The 18,988-nt window shown below is 39.3% G+C and overlaps 1 protein-coding gene across 7 annotated transcripts in view; it reads left to right on the forward strand.

The window, feature by feature from the left end:
* Positions 1–18,988, forward strand: part of HEATR3 (HEAT repeat containing 3) — a 35,298-nt gene that overhangs the window by 14,220 nt on the left and 2,090 nt on the right. For 3 of the 7 annotated variants that reach the window (XM_082438335.1, XM_082438336.1, XM_082438341.1), the window contains 7 exons: positions 1,539–1,629; positions 1,736–1,893; positions 2,923–3,005; positions 4,423–4,559; positions 9,192–9,280; positions 13,892–14,035; positions 16,983–17,159. In XM_082438335.1, the coding sequence (XP_082294461.1) occupies positions 1,539–1,629; positions 1,736–1,893; positions 2,923–3,005; positions 4,423–4,559; positions 9,192–9,280; positions 13,892–14,035; positions 16,983–17,159 (879 nt within the window). The remainder of the gene's footprint in view (positions 1–1,538; positions 1,630–1,735; positions 1,894–2,922; positions 3,006–4,422; positions 4,560–9,191; positions 9,281–13,891; positions 14,036–16,982; positions 17,160–18,988) is intronic. The other 4 variants (XM_082438338.1, XM_082438340.1, XM_082438337.1 and 1 more) reach the window with 4 other exon arrangements.

Raw genomic sequence — 18,988 nt, forward strand, 5'->3', positions numbered from 1 at the left:
AAGAAATGGAACTTAGTTTCAGAGTTCTTCTAAGCCAGATCTTCGTAGGTGTTAAGTGGATGAGAGCCCAGCAGAGGCATGTCTTATGTAGCTTTGAGTCGCCTCCAAGAAATGTTTAGTTGAATATCATACACGCACGAAGTGAGTAGGAATAAATTTTAGATACATTCTTTTATTTTTTTAATTAATTAATTAATTTTATTTTTGGCTGCGTCGGCTCTTAGTTGTGGCACGTGGGATCTTTCATTGCGGCGCACAGGCTCCAGAGCACGTGAGCTCTGTGGTTGTGGCCCGTGGGCTCAGTAGTTGCAGCGTGTGGGCTTAGTTGCCCCACGGCATGTGGGATCTTAGTTCCCTGACCAGGGATCGAACCCGCATCCCCTGCATTGGAAGGTGGATTCTTAACCACTGGACAACCAGGAAAGTCCCTAGATACATTCTTGCCAGCAATAAAATGAATATAAACATAGGGATTCCTAAGCTACATCTATTAATTAGCTATCTGCTTTTTTTTTTTAAGAATGTGGTTCAAAATTACAGTTAAATCGTTGCACAAGAAGTTGCTGGAGGATTAAAAATGAGTACAACATTCTGGAAAAGGAGAACAGGAATATGTCACAAGATCTATAGATGTGTTTTTAACCTTTGATCCAGTAAATCTGAGGAAATAAGATAACCAAGTAATCTGAAATAGTCCATGCTAGCGGAATGCTTAATAAATTATAATACATTCATTTAATGGAATATTTTACAGCCTTTGAAAAGACAATTAGAAAACTTTTGAAACTGGGAAACATTCAGGCAACAAAATATACATTACTTTTAGCTTATGCACTGTTTTGGAGTGAAGCTGTTTCACTTTTCATAGGTGACTTGAGAATTAAGGTCATATAAATGTATACAACCCATTTTGAGAATGTTAATTGATAAGTTAGGTTCATGTTATTTATTTCCAGAAGAAAAAGTCCCCCTCTTTCTTCAGTCTTTAAGAAATGTTTTATTGCAGTCTTCAAAGAAAGCCAGAAAGCAGCAAGCCTATCTGCTCCTTAGCCAAGCTCTGTTGGTCATATAAGGGCCTGTTAGTAATTCTGGTTAATGAAGTCTTTTCCAAGAAAATGTGTAAGCGTCTAAAAGCAGGTTTGTTGTGTGTAAGGGCCTGGTGTCCAAAATGAACTCTTGTTTTAATCTTAGTATGCTGAGCTACTTCTTAACACATTAGATTAAGTTTCAGGGTGAATTTAGTTCAGAATTCCTGAATATTTTTCTGTTCTCTCCAGCTAACTAAGCAACACTTAGAAAGTAACCGTGCAGATAGATGGAAACCCGGTGAACAGTGGCACGCTGCACAGTGCCAAGAGGAATCATAATGCCTGTTTGTCCTTCCAGCACTTTATGACTTTTCTTCTATTTACCCACCCCCACCCACGTCCTCTATTCCAAGTGCAAATATCATTTAGTAGGCTTTAACTAAGGAGAGTCACATGAAAATATTTTTCCACACATTTGAGAGTTGGTCGTTTGCTTTTTTTTTTTTTAAGCCCACCGACAAGGAGCTGAGAGAGACCATAGCGTTGCTGACAGCTCAGCAGACTGCTCTGGAAATCATTGTCAACATGTGCTGCAGTGAAGGTTTGTGACTAGTTCCCATTTAGATCTCCTCCCCTGGACTGGGAGGGCAGCTTCCATGAGGATTATCTTAAATAGTCCAGTTCTGTGTGATCTGCACTCTTCCCAGATCCCACCGACGATGAATGGGAAGAGCTTTCCAGCAGTGATGAAAGCGACGCGTTTATGGAGAATTCCCTGAGTGAATGCGGTGGGCAGCTGCTGTCTCCCCTCTGCCTCTCCCATGAGGTTCATACCGCTCTCACCAACTACCTCATCCCAAAGAAGGTAATCTGTTTTCAGTCTAGGCTCATTCTAGAGCACAGGGAAGGCGTAAGAAAGCTGTTCCGGGGCTTCCCTGGTGGCGCCGCAGTTAAGAATCTGCCTGCCAATGCAGGGGACACGGGTTCGAGCCCTGGTCTGGGAAGATCCCACATGCTGCGGAGCAACTAAGCCCGTGCGCCGCAACTACTGAGGCTGCGCTCTAGAGCCTGCGTGCCACAACTACTGAAGCCCACGCGCCACAACTACTGAAGCCCACATGCCTAGAGCCCGTGCTCTGCAACAAGAGAAGCCACCGCAGTGAGAAGCCCGCGCACCGCAATGAAGAGTAGCCCCCGCTCGCCGCAACTAGAGAAAGCCCGCGCACAGCAACAAACACCCAATACAGGGGCTTCCCTGGTGGCGCAGTGGTTGAGAAAATGCCTGCCAATGCAGGGGACACGGGTTCGAGCCCTGGTCTGGGAAGATCCCACATGCCGCGGAGCAACTGGGCCCATTAGCCACAATAACTGAGCCTGCGCGTCTGGATCCTGTGCTCCGCAACAAGAGAGGCCGCGATAGTGAGAGGCCCACGCACCGTGATGAAGAGTGGCCGCCACTTGCTGCAATTAGAGAAAGCGCTCGCACAGAAACGAAGACCCAACACAGCCATAAATAAATAAATAAATAAATAAATAAATAAATTTTTTAAAAAAGACATTTACAATAGTACTACTTAAAAAAAAAAAAACGACCCAATACAGCCAAAAATAATAAATAAATAACTAAATTATTTTAAAAATTTTTAAAAATTAAAAAAAAAAGAAAGCTGTTCCTTCTGTGTGCAGAAGAAGTACACTAATACTGCCAGGTGTGGGTAATTGGTAAGATCTGGGAAACAAAACAATGAACAGCACTGGAGGTGGGCTGTTGAGAATTCCTGAGTACATCTTTATCAAGCCTGACCATCTCACTTAGAAGTCACATGTTGGGATTTTATAAAGGAATCGTGTAAAAACCCTACTCTTTAACCTTTGCCTTCTTTTTTAAATTTAGATTTTTGAGAAAACTGCCTTTCCAAACAGCATTGCAGTTGACGTGTGTTCTAGGAACCCCAGTTGGAAACCTTTGATTAGAAAGTAAGAACTTTTCTATTTTCAAAACCATTTGTCATTATGTTATTGTATGAAATGATGGACCATTAAATGGAAGATGCCGACCCCCCCTCAAGAGCTCTCCCGCTGTGTCCTGTGTATGTTCCCTGGAGAAGTGTGCGCATATGTGCACTAAGACAGGAGAGTGCACATAGCAATGTGGTTCACAGTTGCCCCAACTTGGAAACAACCTCAATGTCCATCAGTGGCAGAATGGATAAATAAATGCTGACATAATCATACAGTAGAATACATACAGCTGAGCTACTTCTTAACACATTAGATTAACACATACAGCAATAAAAAATCTGAACTAAAACACTGACACTAAACTGTTTCATTTAGGGATGCATACATAGGTGGTAAACCTGTAAAGAAAAGCAAGGAAATGTCTGCTATGAAAGTCTGGAGAGTGGTGACCTTTGGGGTCAAGGAGGTGGGGCGTGATAGGGAAGGGATAGGTGGGCTGTGAGGGCGCTAGCAGAGTTTCTTTTTTTTTATTGAAGTATAGTTGATTTACAGTGTTGTGTTAGTTTCAGGTGTACAGCAAAGTGATTCAGATATATATGTATTCTTTTTCAGATTCTTTTCCCTTATAGGTTATTACCCTATAGTTCTCTGTGCTATACAGTAGGTCCTTGTTGCTTATCTATTTTATATATAGTAGTATGTGTACGTTAATCCCAAACTCCTGATTTATCCCTCCCCCCCTTTCCCCTTTGGCAACCATTAGTTTGTTTTCTATGTCTGTGGGTCTATTTCTGTTTTGTAAATAAGTTCATTTGTATCTTTTTTTTTTTTTTTTAGTTTCCACCTATAAGCGATATCATATGATATTTGTCTTTTTCTGGCTTAGTTCACTTAGTATGATAATCTCTAGGTTCATCCATGTTACTGCAAGTGGCATTATTTCATTCTTTTTTATGTCTGAGTAATATTCCATTGTATAAATATGCCACATCTTCTTTATCCATTCATCTGTCGTTGGACATTTAGGTTGCTTCCATGTCCTGTAAATAGTCCTAGCATTGTTTATTTCCTACCTAGATGCACAGGTGTTTGCTTTGTAAACTGTTAAACTCTGTATATTCGTTGAGCGCTTTACGTATGTCGTATTTCACAATTAAAAATAATTTTAAAGATGCTGCCATGCATAGAAATTTTTCTCAAGCAGATTCCATGTGACTCATAAATGAGCTGTGCCTCAGAGGCCTTGAGTGCTCAGGCAGTTTGATCTGGTAGGATTAACAGTTCACTTTAAGAATCCTTGCTCACTGCCCTAGACCTCCTTCTGCTTACAGATGGTCCCTGTCAGAATGTGACACTTAGTTTCAAAGTCAGTGCTGAATTCTGCTGGGTTACTGTGAGAGGAACAGACAGCATTCTCTCTCTTCCTTTGCAGAATGAGCACTATACAATGCAGAGCCCTCGTGTGTCTCCAGAGCCTTGTCTCCCTCCTGGATGTGGACCATCTGGGAGGACCTGCAGCCCTTCAGACACTTGCACAGCATCTGTCACAACTGCTTTTTTCTCAGCCAGGTAAATATTTAGGCCTTATTGTGAAAAACGACTGGGATGGAGCAGAATTTTGAAGGGCCAGGAACTTGGAGTTTGTAATTATACACTGTCTCTCATCCAACCTGCAGAAACCTTTCCCAGACACTAGCAGTCATATATTTATAGTTGCCGGTGGTATAGAGTCAAAACAAAGTATGCAAGCAGGCCTCTGGGGTATATTTTTCTTTTTCATTAAAATTGCTTGCATCCAGTTATGTCAGTACAATTAAGGCTGCATCACAAATATCATAAATATTAGGGTTCATTAAGATATTTGGGTAATTCTCTGTTCTTTAGTTTTCTTCTTAAATATAAAACCATTTGATTTACATTTGATTGGGTGCTACAGATGTGTATGACAGAGTTCACAAGGTTTGAGAGCACATAAAGTGGAAAGCCTCCCTCCTTTTTCTCCCACTACCCAGTTCCTCTCCCAGAATTGGTCACTGTGACCAGTTTCTTGTGTAGTCTTCCAGAGAGAGTCTCGATACAAAAGTATGTATGTGTATTTTAAGGCAAATGATAGACTACCATACACACAATTCTATACCTTGCTTTTTTTCTAACACATATCTTTCTTCAAATACCTTTGCATGGTATAAGCTGAATCTCTAAGTTAGAGGTATCTGATATGGATTAATTTCATTTGTGTGCAGAAACCTAGAGAGATACTGTACATTAGTTAGTTAGGTGTTCTTTTTTTCTTTTTTTTTTTTAATTTTTACTGGAGTATAGTTGATTTACAGTGTTCTGTTAGTTTCTGCTGTACAGAAAAGTGAATCAGTTATACATATATCCACTCTTTTTTAGATTGTTTTCCCATGTAGGTCATTACAGAGTATTGAGAAGAGTTCCCTGTGCTATACAGTAGGAAAGATCACAGGAAAACCATAACAAGCTGAGCCTTAGAGAAATAATGGAAAGTTTCTGAATTGTGAGAAAGTATAATTAAACACTTAGATTTTTAATAAATTCCGATTTCCTAGCTATTGTAGACATAACCTTTTTATCAGAATGAAATTTTTGATACAGGATAATTGCTTATATTTATACTATTCTAGTATAGTCTTTACAAATATTTGGGATTTATAAAATAGTGTAACCCTATGAGCTCTACATGGATAATGTGAACTGTTATTGAAGAATTTGGTGGGGAGAATGGGGCTAAATTTCTCTTTTTTGTGTTACCATGTTTGAAAGTTAAATGTATGAGGATCGTACAGCTGTATTGTATTTAACTTGTTTTAGTTTTGATGCTGAAATACAGTTCTGAATACTTATAAAATTTGTGATACATACCTACATAGATTTGTGGCTGACATCAGAGATAAAATGAGCAGGTTTTTAGTAGAATCTGGTCCTTGTGTTCAAAACACCAACATCTTTGTCTCCTTCATTTAAAATATTGATCTTCAAAACAGAAGAAATTTTTAGCAATGTATTATTTGCAGATTGGGTCAGTTTGTCATTTGTTCCATTACATGGGTTCTAAAATCATTTAGGATTCCCTTCTACCCTAGATTTTGGGAAGTAGAAAGCTCTTTTTCATTACAGTTAGAATGGTAGTAGCACCCATTCTGGGATATGTTTTTTATTCCATACCAGAACATTGAGAATCAGTCTGCAGAATTCACCTAAATATAATTTGCTGCTTGATTACTTGTGGGTTGACTGTTTACCTACATTTAGGTGTGCTACAAATTCTTAGATACTGTACAAAGTTGTTACGGGGAAAGACATTTTGAATCACCTCTTTTGTTTAACTTCTTTTGACATTTACTTAATTTCTTTTGACAATACCACGTGTCTTGACCTTTTACTGAGAATTTCTCAGAAAGGCAGAGTTGTTTGAACTTCCTTCCCTAATTTGGATAAATGACCAGAAATGTGAATTAAATAAAATCATCCAAATTTAGGGAAAATATGAATTTCACATAATGTAAAACAGTAGTGTAGTTTAGATTAGGGTTTTGAATCTAAGGTAATTGTTATTTTCCTAAGAATAGAGGATAGAAAAAAAATTGGTTCTGAGATGTGTTCTAGTTTGTATCAAGTTAGTTCTTCATAACATGGTTTAATAGTTTTATGTGCAGCTGACAGATTTCCAGGACTACACTTACAGCTTTAATCAAATATAAGTTACTTTTCAGAGCCAGTATGGTGACTTTTGGAAGTTTAATAGTAACAATTTTATACCAATTTTTGAGGGCCTCTTAGGTACTAGGTTTTATGAGCTAGGCATTTATTACTCCACCTGCCTGATGAGGACGCTGAGATTTAGAGGTTTAGGAACTTTTTTCAGGGGGGTTCCTTCTTTTAACAACTATTTATTTATTGACTTACTTTATGCCTTGCACTGTTCTAGGTCCAAGGTATACAGGCATAAACAAGATAGGCAAGGCCGCCATGCTCATGGAGCTTGCATTTTCATATAAATAAAGGTTTAAGGTCATTTTAGCTAGGAAGGAAAAACATAAAAGCAGAATGGTATGAGGTGTCGCACTAGTTAGTATGGAAAGGCCCCTTTGAGGAGCTAACACTTGGGCTGAGACCAAAATGAGAGGTCACATAATGTCAAAGGCTGGATTCTGTCCCTGGTCTGTCTGATCCTAAAGTATCCTAGTATCTGTTCTGTGATACTTACAGGAATTCCCTACCTCTGTGCATAACATATATCTGAAAATGAGAGAGCTGAAAGATAAAACAAGCCTTGATTCCAGTCTTTGCAGAAGCTGCCTTGCTCTCATGCAGCCCAAAAAGGGGCATCAGAATCTTTATTTGGCCAAGGACACCATAGAGGAGAAAGACAAAGTGTCTACTGCTATAAACAAATCACCCCCAAACTTGGTGGCTTAAAATAGCAGTAATCATGTGCTATTTCTCATGGTTTCTATGGGTCAGGGATTTAGAAAGGGTCCAGTGGAGATGGTTTTCTCTACCCCATGATGTCCAGGCCAGTGTTTCTCAACTGGCAGCAGTTTTTGCCCCCGAGGACTTTTGTCAGTGTCTGGAGACATTTTTTGTTGTTATCATTTGGGGGTTGCTGCTGGTATCTAGAGGGTAGAGGCCAGAGATGTTGTTAAATATCCTAGTGCACAGGGGACTCCACATGCACCACAAAGAATTATCTGGTCCAAAATGTCCATAGTGCTGAAGTTGAGAAACCCTAGCCTAGGCCCTCTGCTGGAAGACTGGGAGCCAGAACCATCTGAGGCCTATTCACTCACATGTCTGGTAGTTGGTTTGGGACTGTCAGCCAGAACACCCACCTCTGACCTCTTCGTGTGACCTGGGCTTCCGTAATATGGTGGCTGGGTTCCAAGGGCAAGAGTTGAGAGAGAGGAGAGAGCAAAGGCATGTGAGTCAGGCGGAAGTCATGCCTTTTACCACTTAGCCTGTCACTTTCACATGTTGTCCTGGTTGAAGAAGCCACAGAGTCCCACCCAGGTTCAAGGGGAGGGGAAATAGACTCCACAGTCTTTATGGGAAGTGGCAAGGTTCTGCAAGATCATGCAGAACTGGAAATACTGTTGTGGCTATTTTTTTTAATTTTAAATCAATTTATTGGGTTTTTTTAAAAAAAATAAATTTATTTATTTATTTGTTTTTTTATTTTTGGCTGTGTTGGGTCTTCGCTGCTGCACGCGGGCTTTCTGTAGTTGCGGCGAGTGGGGGCTACTCTTCGTTGCGGTGCGCAGGCTTCTCATTGCAGTGGCTTCTCTTGTTGCGGAGCATGGGCTCAGGGCACGCGGGCTTCAGTAGTTGTGGCTCGCAGGCTCTAGAGCGCAGGCTCAGTAGTTGTGGCACATGAGCGTAGTTGCTCCGTGGCATGTGGGATCTTCCTGGACCAGGGCTTGAACCCGTGTCCCCTGCATTGGCAGGCGGATTCTTAACTACTGTGCCACCAAGGAAGCCCTGTTGTGGCTATTTTTGGAAAATATAACCTATCACACCACATCAGTCGCTTTCCCTTCCCACCAAAGGGGTTAGGGAGCCAGCTCACCTAGGCGGTCCTCACCCTTCTATATGGCTGTGTTAGCATAATTGTTTATTGCTGTTGTTCTGTTTATCCTTTGTGGGAGGAAGGGACAATAAGAAAAGAGTAAAAATGAGCAAGAGTGGGAAGGGGAAGTTGGGTCAGTAAAAATCAGAGGAGCCACTGAAAACCAGAGGCATAGTGGCCTGGCCCTGCACAAGCAACACTTCTTGGCTGGGCAGTGGGCTTGGGTTGGCGAGGAGGCACTCTGATTTGGGAGATGACTCTACCCTATGTCTGCCCAGCACCGTGATAGCAATCTATGAAAAGCTGAGTTCAGTCTACAAAGGTTAGCTCAGGCTTATCATGTGCTAAAGTGTGAGTTAAATGAAAATCCAGCATCTGCAAGTCAAGGACTGTCAGGACTGTCCTGATTATTTCAGTTGTGGTCATCTTTCAAACTCAAATATACAGTTCACAGGGAGCTGTGAACTGGAAGTTTGGGCTTCAATATCAAATGTTTTTATTATTGTAGCATATATTAACATTTAACATGCTTTGTTTTGTCTCTTTTTCTATAAAATAACTCTTCTTAGAGAAAGACAAAAACAAATTTATATTTCACTTTTGTGTTTTAGATTTTGCTAAGCATGTTGACTTTTTAGAAGCCATAAGTAGTGCCTTGAGGGCCCTTTTGCAAACAGTGGCCTCCAAGAACATTCCTCAGGTAAGGTTTTAAAATTTTTATGTGAAACTAGCAAAGATTCTATATTACGGAGGCAAAATTTATTGCTTAACTATTTTTAAGTGTTTATTTCTATTGAAAGAGTAATGCATGATCCTTGTAAAGTGAAAACAAAAGTACGAAAGTATAAAAGTAAAATATTTTTCTTCTCCCCACCACTCCCATCAAAACATACATAGTTTTTTAGTTGATATAATGTGTTTGGCATTTGTGTTGTAAGTATTTTCTCTGGAAATCATTTGTCTTTTTTTAAACATTTTATTACAGAAATTTTCAAGCATGTACTCCAGATCCTCCACAGTGATCTATCTGCACCTCTGTGATAGGTGCCTTATCACTTTTATTTTTTACTTTTCATGAAGGAAATTTTCAAACATTTCTAAAAGCAGAGATAATAGTATTGTTACCTGAAAGCATTATCACCAAGTGTCAACAAGTTGCCAACATCTTGTCATTCTTGTTTCTTTCACTTTCCCTACATTTTTGTTTTAGCTTCTTGGAATAGTTAAAGCAAATCATATTATTTCACCCATGAATGTTTTATTGTGTGCTTCATTATGTGTCTGTGACAGAAAATGAACTTTTAAAAAACTTAACCGCAATACCATTATCCCAAACCCCCAAATCAACAGATGTTTTAAAATTATCATTTGATATGCAGTCTGAGTTCAGTTTTCCCTGATTGCTTTTAAAATGTCTCTCTTTTTTTTCAATTGGTTTGTTCAAATCGGCATCTAAGTAGGATCCATGTATTGTTCTTAGTTGATATTTTGGTCTCTTAAATATATATTTTAATGGGTTTAGTGAGATTTAATTCACATGCCATACAGTTCACCCATTTAAAGTATACAATTCAGTAGTTTTTAGTATACTGACAGATTCTTAAATCTCTGAATTTATAACATTTCCCCTGCCTGCCCCCCTTTCCCCATACTATTTATTCATTGAAGAAGCTATTGGGCTTCCCTGGTGGCGCAGTGGTTGAGAATCTGCCTGCCAATGCAGGGGACACGGGTTCGAGCCCTGGTCCAGGAAGATCCCACATGCCGCGGAGCAACTAAGCCCGCGCACCACAACTACTGAGCCTGCACTCTAGAGCCCGCGAGCCACAACTACTGAGCCCATGAGCCACAACTACTGAGCCCACACGCCCAGAGCCTGTGCTCTGCAACAAGAGAAGCCACCGCAATGAGAAACCCGCTCACGGCAACGAAGAGTAGCCCCTGCTCGCTGCAACCAGAGAAAAGCCCGCGCACAGCCAAAAATAAAGACCCAATGCAGCCAAAAATAAAAAATAAATAAAGTAAATAAATTAAAAAAAAAAACAGAAAACACTGAAAACGCCATAATATTAAAAAAAAAGAAGAAGAAGAAGATGCTGTCATCTGTCCTAAAGAATTTTCCCCATTCTCAGATTTGGCTGCTTAAACAATGTTATTGTTTAACAGGTCCCTCTGTCTCCCATATTTCCTACAAATTGGGAGCTAGGTCTAGAGCCTTAATTAGATTCAGGATCCGATTTTTTAGGCAAAAATAATTCATAGTGCTGTATGTATATTCTACTTTTATATCACAAATCACATATTGTTGTAAAATAGTGATGTTAAGATTAATCAATGGATTCACTTGTAGCAACCAGTGATTTTTGTTGTATAGATCCACTATTCCATTAGGGTTTGCAAAATGGAGATATCCTAATTTTGTCATTCCTTTTAAAGCATTTATTAGCTGTGATTCTTCTATAAATAAAAACTTCCTATTTCATCAATTAGTTGGTAACTTTGAAATAAATTTCATACCAAAAAAGATAGGGTATGATTCTCCCTCCCCCCACCCCACCCTTTTTTCTAGAATAATGAGTTGGTGTCCTAGCAGTCTCTAAAAATGACCAGTTTTTTAAACCATTATTATTTACTTTACCCTACAGAATATAGTTAATAATTTCAAAATAATGGTATTATTACTAACAATAACATTACTGAATGCAGTTTAAGATTTCTTTGTGATTCTTCATGTCCTTAGGGGAAAAAAATCCCTCTAGGACTCTACAAATTACTGTGTTTTAAAGTTGCTTGAAAAGTTCTCTTTGTGGCTTGTTACGAAGTTAGCTTCAGTTGTTTCAGCTTTTTTTAAAGCATTTTTTGTTTGCTTTAATTTTTATTTTTTAATTATATAAAATATTTACACAGTTTCAGAGTTAAAACTGAAACAAGATCTATTCAGAGAAAAAGATGGTATATACATACGATGGAATAGTACTCAGCTTTAAAGAGGAATGAAATTCTGATACATGCTACTGCATGGATGAACCTTGAAGGCATTATGCTAAATGAAAGACACAAAAGGACAAGCATTGTATGAATTCTCTTATGAGGGACCTAGAGTAGTTAAATTTGTGGGACAGAAAGTAGAACAGTGGTTACCAGGGGTTGAGGTAAAGGTGGGGTGTGTGGGGAGACATTGTTTAATGGGTACAGGGTTGCAGTATGGAACGATGAAGAAGTTCTGGGGATGGATGGTGGTGATGGTTGGTTGCACAACAGTGTGAATGTACTGTACTTACTGCCACTGAACTGTACTTTTAAAAATGGTTGAAATGGTAAGTTTTATGTATATTTTATCCCCCAAAAGAATATATATATGTATATATTTAGAGAGGTCTAGCTTCTATCCCTTTGCCCCTGTTCTTTCCTTTGTGCCATTGGTAATCATCCTTTTTGATTTTTTTAATTTATCATTCTATTGTTCTTTTTTGGAAAACATAAGCAAAATACGTATGTGTTTGTATTTCACTCCTTTTCTTGAAAGTAGTGCTTCTGTAGTTTGCTCTTCTCCCTTATTAATCATCATAGACATGTTTCTCATTTGTTTTTTACAGCTTCATATCACTCCATTGTGTACATATTCCATATTCAACATGTCTGCATCGATGGATATTTTAGTTGTTTCCAATCTTTTGCTATTACAAATAGAACTGCAACGAATAGCCTTTTTACAGAAGTTCTGTTATGTTTTTGCCATTGTGTCTTTGGAATCGATTCCTAGAATTGGGCTTGCCGGCTCAGAGAACAGATGGATTTGTAGCTTTGCTCTGGGTATTGCTGTAGTCCCCTCCTTAGAGTCTGAGTTGTTTCGAATCTCCACCAGCAGCATTTGAGAGTGCCTGTTTTGCCAGAGCCTCACCAGAAGAATATGTTGTCAAAATGTTGGATTTTAAGTGGTCTGATGGGTGAGAAATTATATCTCAATTTTAATTTGCATTTCTCTTACTGTGAGGAAGTTGGACATCTTTTCATGTGTTTTAAGGGCCTTTGCATTTCTTTTTCTGTAACTTTTCCCATCTTTTGCCAGTTTTGCTATCGGGTCCGTGGTCTTTTCCCTCTTTGTATATAAGGGCAAATCCTAGGGCTCTGCCCCCAGTCTACTGAAGCAGAAACTGGGCAGGGGCCCAGAGATGTCTGTGTTTTAACAAGTTCTCTAGGTGACTGTCATGCACTCTGAAGTTTGAGAACCACGGTTCTAAACCGTCCTCACTCCTTCCTTTCTAAAATCCTCCAGTTTTGAGTACCATGTCACTAGACCACACCACCCACCTCTCTTGGTTACAGTCGCCCACCATCCCCAAGGGCGCCCCTCGTTCCTTGAAGATGCCTGCTGTTGGGCTCTGTTACTCTTCACTGGTCCCGTCGTGATTCTAGGTGATTTCAGAATCCACAAGGATGCTCTTCCCAGGAACCTGGCTTCGCAGTTCTTGGGCCTGCTTTCCTCTGGTGGCCTGTCTTCCTTCCGTCCTTAGTCATTGCATGGCCGCACCTCTAGAGCACTGCTAACCCAGACTTGGCCCTGTTCCAGAGTTTAATGGGAAGTCTCTGGTGTTTTACTGTTAAATATAGTACATGATGTTGGCCTCTAATATATACTCTTTAAATTTTTTCTCTTTGTACATTTGAGAATTTTTTTCAAGAACATAACTTCTAAAAAAAAAAAAAAAAGAACATAACTTCTGACCCTCAGTTTCTATGAAAGGGAAAGTGACATTCGCACTCTCTTGTGATACCTGTGTCCACGTATGTATTCAAATCAGCTTAAAATGAAAATTATCACTACTTGGTGGAAGCACTATATAATTTAATGGGTTTTACAATCTTTAATAATTTATCATAACAAATCTCAGAGTCAGTTCTTACCTTGTATAGATTTCAGCCCATTTTTTATTAAAGCTGCATGATCCTATTTACGTTTTTAAAACATTTTTTATGATCAACGTTGAAAAGAAATTAGAATCTCTTTGGTCTGTGTACCTCTGAATGAAGGTCTTCAAATGAGACAAATAGGAACTGAAGGTTCTTTTACAGGCTTACAGCCGTGTGATAGAGTAAGCGGTGACGGTGACATGAGCAGGCCCCGTCCTAGTTCAGAGTCACCAACGTTATTAATGAGTGGTTAGAATACGTAATAACTTCTCCACCGAGAGTTTGTGTCACTTGTAGCATCGTGCCTCTTGTAGAAGAGACTCCTGCCAATCCCGTTGCACATGCTGCTGGAATTGGCTGAGTTTAACATGCTAAATACTCTCTCCTTCTCTTTCAACAGTGCATGACTCCCGACCAGCTGTTGACACTATGCAGAGCAGGCATCCATAGTAGTAATGTTGGGGTGAGGGTAAATGTGGTTAGTATTTTAGGAATCACTGGCAGCGTCCTAGCCAAAGAAGATGGCACACTTGACACTCTTAAGGTAAAAACAATATGCTTCCAACCTAAATCATTAAATCATCAGAAATGGGAGAAGAGTGACTATTGGTGTGGGATTTTTAAAACTTCTATGGACTTCATGAGAAGAAATCATATCAAGAAGTTGCTTACTGGGGACTTCTCTGGCGGTCCAGTGGTTAAGACTCCAAGCTTCCAATGCAGGGGGTATGGGTTTGCTCCCTGGTCAGGGAACTAAAATCCCGCCTACCGTGCGGCACAGCCAAACAATAAAACTAAAAAAAAAAAAAAATATTGCAAGAAAAAGAAAAGTTGCTTACTAAGGTATATTATTAAAATATACCCTTTGGCTTAATCTAACTCCATGAATCAGATAGGTACTTGAAGCGTTGTCTCATTTTGCCATTTAACTTTTACTCCAGAGATACTTTATCAAAAATAAATTTGCCTTCAGTGGAAGGCCAAGGTTCAAAGTTGTTAGAGATGCCTCTGCCTTTGCTGTTGCATTAAATGTGTACCCGTTGTATTCTCCTACTGACGAAGGAACAGTCCAGACAGTTTCCTCAGCACACCAGGCTGCAGTGCATTCTGCACAAAGCCACCCAGTTCGTCCTAAGACCTCTCATAAATTTTAAGCAGCAACTCTGGTAGTGCCAGCACACTAGGAACTCACTCAGCATGTTTGCTTCCAGCACTTTATCTCAACAAGTTGCTTAGGAACCGCACTGCCAGAGATACAGCCTAGTAACTAAAAGAACAGTAATAGTAAAATTATCCTTTGTTGTGCTAATCGTAATTGCTGAAGTGTAGATTGCTGACAATGGATTATAAACTGATTATTATAAAGTATTTCTTAACTTGCTAAGAGCTTAACAGTGTGACTGGTATTTTTTTAGAAGCTTATTTTGAAACGGTGATACATGCACATAGCAAAACATTTAGGAAAGTAGAAAAGAATCTATAGTGCAAAGACACATCTCCACTCCTAAACACCCGGTCCCCCAGTTCCACTGTAGAGAGGCAGCCGCTGTTACCCATCTCTTCTGTGTCATTCCAGGGATTTTGATATATAGACACTGAGTGAGAGAGCATGGCTGTGGCTCTGTACGTGTACACATGTACCGATGAGCATGTGTAGGTATGGTCACTTCCCACCCCTTCAGACCGTAAGGTCCAAGGTCCACTTTAGGGGAACAGCGAGTTTTTCTCAGGCATAACATAAAATTTCTAAATATTTTTATTTAGTCACATTTTCAAGCATGAAGAAAAGTAGAAAGTACAGTAAATTTTTGTATAGCCATCAAGCGTATTTAAGAATTACTGGTTTTCTATCATATATACTTCAAGTAGTTCCTCTGCTGAGTGTGTTAAAGTAAAGACATCCTGGTTATTTTACCCCTGTGGGTTCAGTACGCATGTCTTAAAAAGAGGGGCACTCTCTTATATAACCACCATTATGCTGTACACAATTAACAGTTATTTCTTAATATGTCTAATACCTGGTCCATATTCAGAACTTTCCAGTTGTTCCAAAAATATCTATTTGTGGATAGTTTGTTTAAACCAGGATCTAAGGTTAAGTCTACATGTTGTGCTTGTTTTGGGGTCTTCTAAGCCTCTCTTCATCTAGAGCTGTGCGCCTCCTAGCACCACGTCCCAACACCTGTTTTTCCCTCAGCTCCTGGGTTGGTTGGCTCATAATATTCAGCCTTCTGGATTTCTCTGATTGCTTCCTTGTGGTGTTAAGTTTGTTCCTTTATCCTCTGAATCTCCTGCAAAATGGAAGTTAGATCTGAAAGCTGGGTTAGATTCAGATTAATCTTTTCAGTAAAACTACTTCATAGGTGATGCTGTATATTTCATGTTATATGATAAGGTGTTAAATTTAAATGCCATCCTAGAGGTTATCTAGACCACTTATATTCAGATGAGAAAATTGAGGCCCAGAGTGGGTAATGGACTGTCCCAGAGTCACCCCGTTATTTATGGTAGAGCTGGAGTTTGGACTCAGCATTTCTTAAACTTATTTTATTTTATTTATTTTATTTTTGGCTGCGTTGGGTCTTCGTTGCTGTGCGCGGGCTTTTCTCTGGTTGCAGTGAGCGGGGGCTACTCTTTGTTGCAGTGCGCAGGCTTCTCACTGCGGTGGCTTCTCGTTGCGGAGCACGGGGCTCTAGGTGCGCGGGCTTCAGTAGTTGTGGCTTGTGGGCTCTAGAGCGCAGGCTCAGTAGCTCAGTAGCTGTGGCGCACGGGCTTAGTTGCTCTGTGGCATGTGGGATCTTCCCGGACCAGGGCTCGAACCCGTGTCCTCTGCATTGGCAGGCAGATTCTTAACCACTGTGCCACCAGGGAACTGTTCATTAGCTAGCTAATTGTGAAAAAAATGGGTAGATGTTAAAAATCATCACAGTGAAGCAAAATGAGATTATGTGCTCTTTATTTTTTTAATTGTCTTAGAGTGTTTTTCATGTATTTTAAAAAGCGGAGTTTTTGTTACAGATAATATTTATATGCATTTTGACACCATGGGAAAAGCCTTTTTGATGGTGATAGAAGGGAAATTTTAATAACTTCCAATATCTGTCTTTCATATATCATTTATGGATCTTAATTCATTTTATTTAGGAATATAAACTCTAAGATTTTAAATTTATCTTGCTTATGTTATACTTGGTATTTTTATAAATATATGTTGCCTTTGATCTTTTTAAAGTTTTAATTTTTCCCTAGCATTTATTTATTTATTTTTTGGCCACACCTCACGGCTTGTGGGATCTTAGTTCCTCAACCAGGGATCGAACCCATGCCCCCTGCAGTGGAAGTACAGAGTCTTAACCACTGGACCGCCAGGAAAGTCCCTCCCTAGCATTTTTATGTAAAATTTTATGCATGAATTGTTGTCATATTTAGAGTTAGTACTTATTTCGAAAGCTGACTTAGGATATTGGGTAACTGTGTTTTGTTGTCTCCAGACCATCGGGTGCTTTCTGCTTGAGGTTGCCACCAAAGATCCCTCCCTTGTAGTAGCAGGAGAGGCTTTGGATGCCCTCTTTGATGTTTTTGCAGATGGTAAAGAAGCTGAAAGGGCCTCAGTTCAAATTAAATTGTTATCTGCTCTGAAAGAATTCCAGCCAGTCTTCAAAATGAAGGTATGTAGCATTTTATTTAGAAATGCTGAAGTCTCAGCATTCTGTGGGAGGAGGGTGTGTGTGGTTCCCTCCGTGCAATCTCAGTGATTCAGATAGCACTTCGTCCCCAGTTCTGTGTAAACGCTTGTTGGCTGAGTCAGGGCTCAGTCTCCCTTTCTGTTGAATCACTGTGACGTGAGCCAAAATGGTGTCAACACGTTCCTCTTTCTGCAGCGGTTTAGAAATGTTAACAATGCTTATGTGTAAGCACTACAGTCTGGCCTGCAAAGCACTTTCATAGACATGTTAAATTTATTTTATATCATGTAATGCATTATAGGCTGATTTCATTGTTACGAATATTTCCCTTTGGTGCTCTGAAAAAAAGGCAAACAAACTCCAAGCTGGCCTGTAATGGAGAACGTAGCTACCTTCATTTGCCCTTTTATTGGTTGATTGATTGATTGATTCATCAGAAGCATCAAAGCTAACTTTGAATCAAAAAAATAATGTTCAAAAACTGTTTTAGTGGTTGGGGGAAGGCAACCAGAAATTTTAAAAACAGCGTTTGATCCCATGTCCACAAATTTAAGTTTATCAATTCTCCTCTTATCTACATCTCTATTTCATTTTGAGAAATAAAAATATTTGTATTTTCTGGTTTTACATTTTAAATTAAACTTTTGCTTTTAAAGCTTTGTCAAGAGAATAGAGGCTTTAATGGAAAAGTAGCTTACTTTTGTTGCTTTCCAATATGTGTTTCTTTTCTCTAACAAGCTTCTAAGGCAGAATTCAGTTCCTGTGGCCAGAACTCTGTGATAAGTTTTTAGGTGGATGTGATTGTATGTTTAGAAATTTAAAACTTTTTGAATTTTTTTTAAGGCATAAAAAATAGTTTTCTTTTGCAGAAGAAAAAAATAGCAGCACATGCCATGCACATTCTGTGTCATAGTTACATCAGTATTAGTTTAGGAACATTAATAATTGGTTTGTTTTTAACATTTTCATGTTTTGGCATCCCACATTTAAAAATGTAGTGATAGTGGCTGACACTTATTGAGTTAAGCTTCACCAGTAGGTGACTTTAGTCTTGAGGGGGAAAAGTTGATCAGTTTACTCTTAATTATGCTTTGTTTAAGCCTGTAGTTTTGTTTGTTTGCCTGGGTTTTGTTTTGTTTTGAGATATAATTGACATATCGTGTTAGTTTTAGGTATACAACATAATGATTTGATATATGTATATATTGCAAAATGATTACCACAATAAGTTTAGTTAACACTCATCACCACACATAGTTACAAATTTTTTTTCTTGTAATGAAAACTTCTAAGACCTACTTTTTTAGTAACTTTCAGATACATAGTACAGTGTTGTTAACTGTCATCACCTTGCTATACATTACATCCCCAGGACTTATTTCTCTTATACAGTTGATCCTTGAATAACACGGGGCAGATCCACTTAAATACACAGATTTTCTTCAGTGGTAAATACTACAGTACTACGTGATCCGCAGTTGGTTGAATCCGTGGCCAACAGTAAACTTATACCCAGATTTTTGACTGAGGGGTGGGGAGTTGACGCCCTAACCACTGCATTGTTCAGGGGTCAGCTGGAACTGAAGTGTGTACCTTTTGACCACCTTCACCCATTTTACCCACCCCGATCCCCACGGCCTACTGTTTATTTATTTATATATTTTTAAAATTTATTTATTTTTGGCTGTATTGGGTCTTTGTTGCTGTGCGCGGGCTTTCTCTAGTTGTGGCGAGCTGGGGCTACTCTTCGTTGCAGTGCGCAGGCTTCTCATTGTGGTGGCTTCTCTTGTTGCGGAGCACAGGCTCTAGGC

The sequence above is a fragment of the Balaenoptera physalus genome (genome assembly GCF_965194825.1).
Source record: "Balaenoptera physalus genome assembly, chromosome: 19".
Taxonomy (NCBI): Eukaryota; Metazoa; Chordata; class Mammalia; order Artiodactyla; family Balaenopteridae; genus Balaenoptera; species Balaenoptera physalus.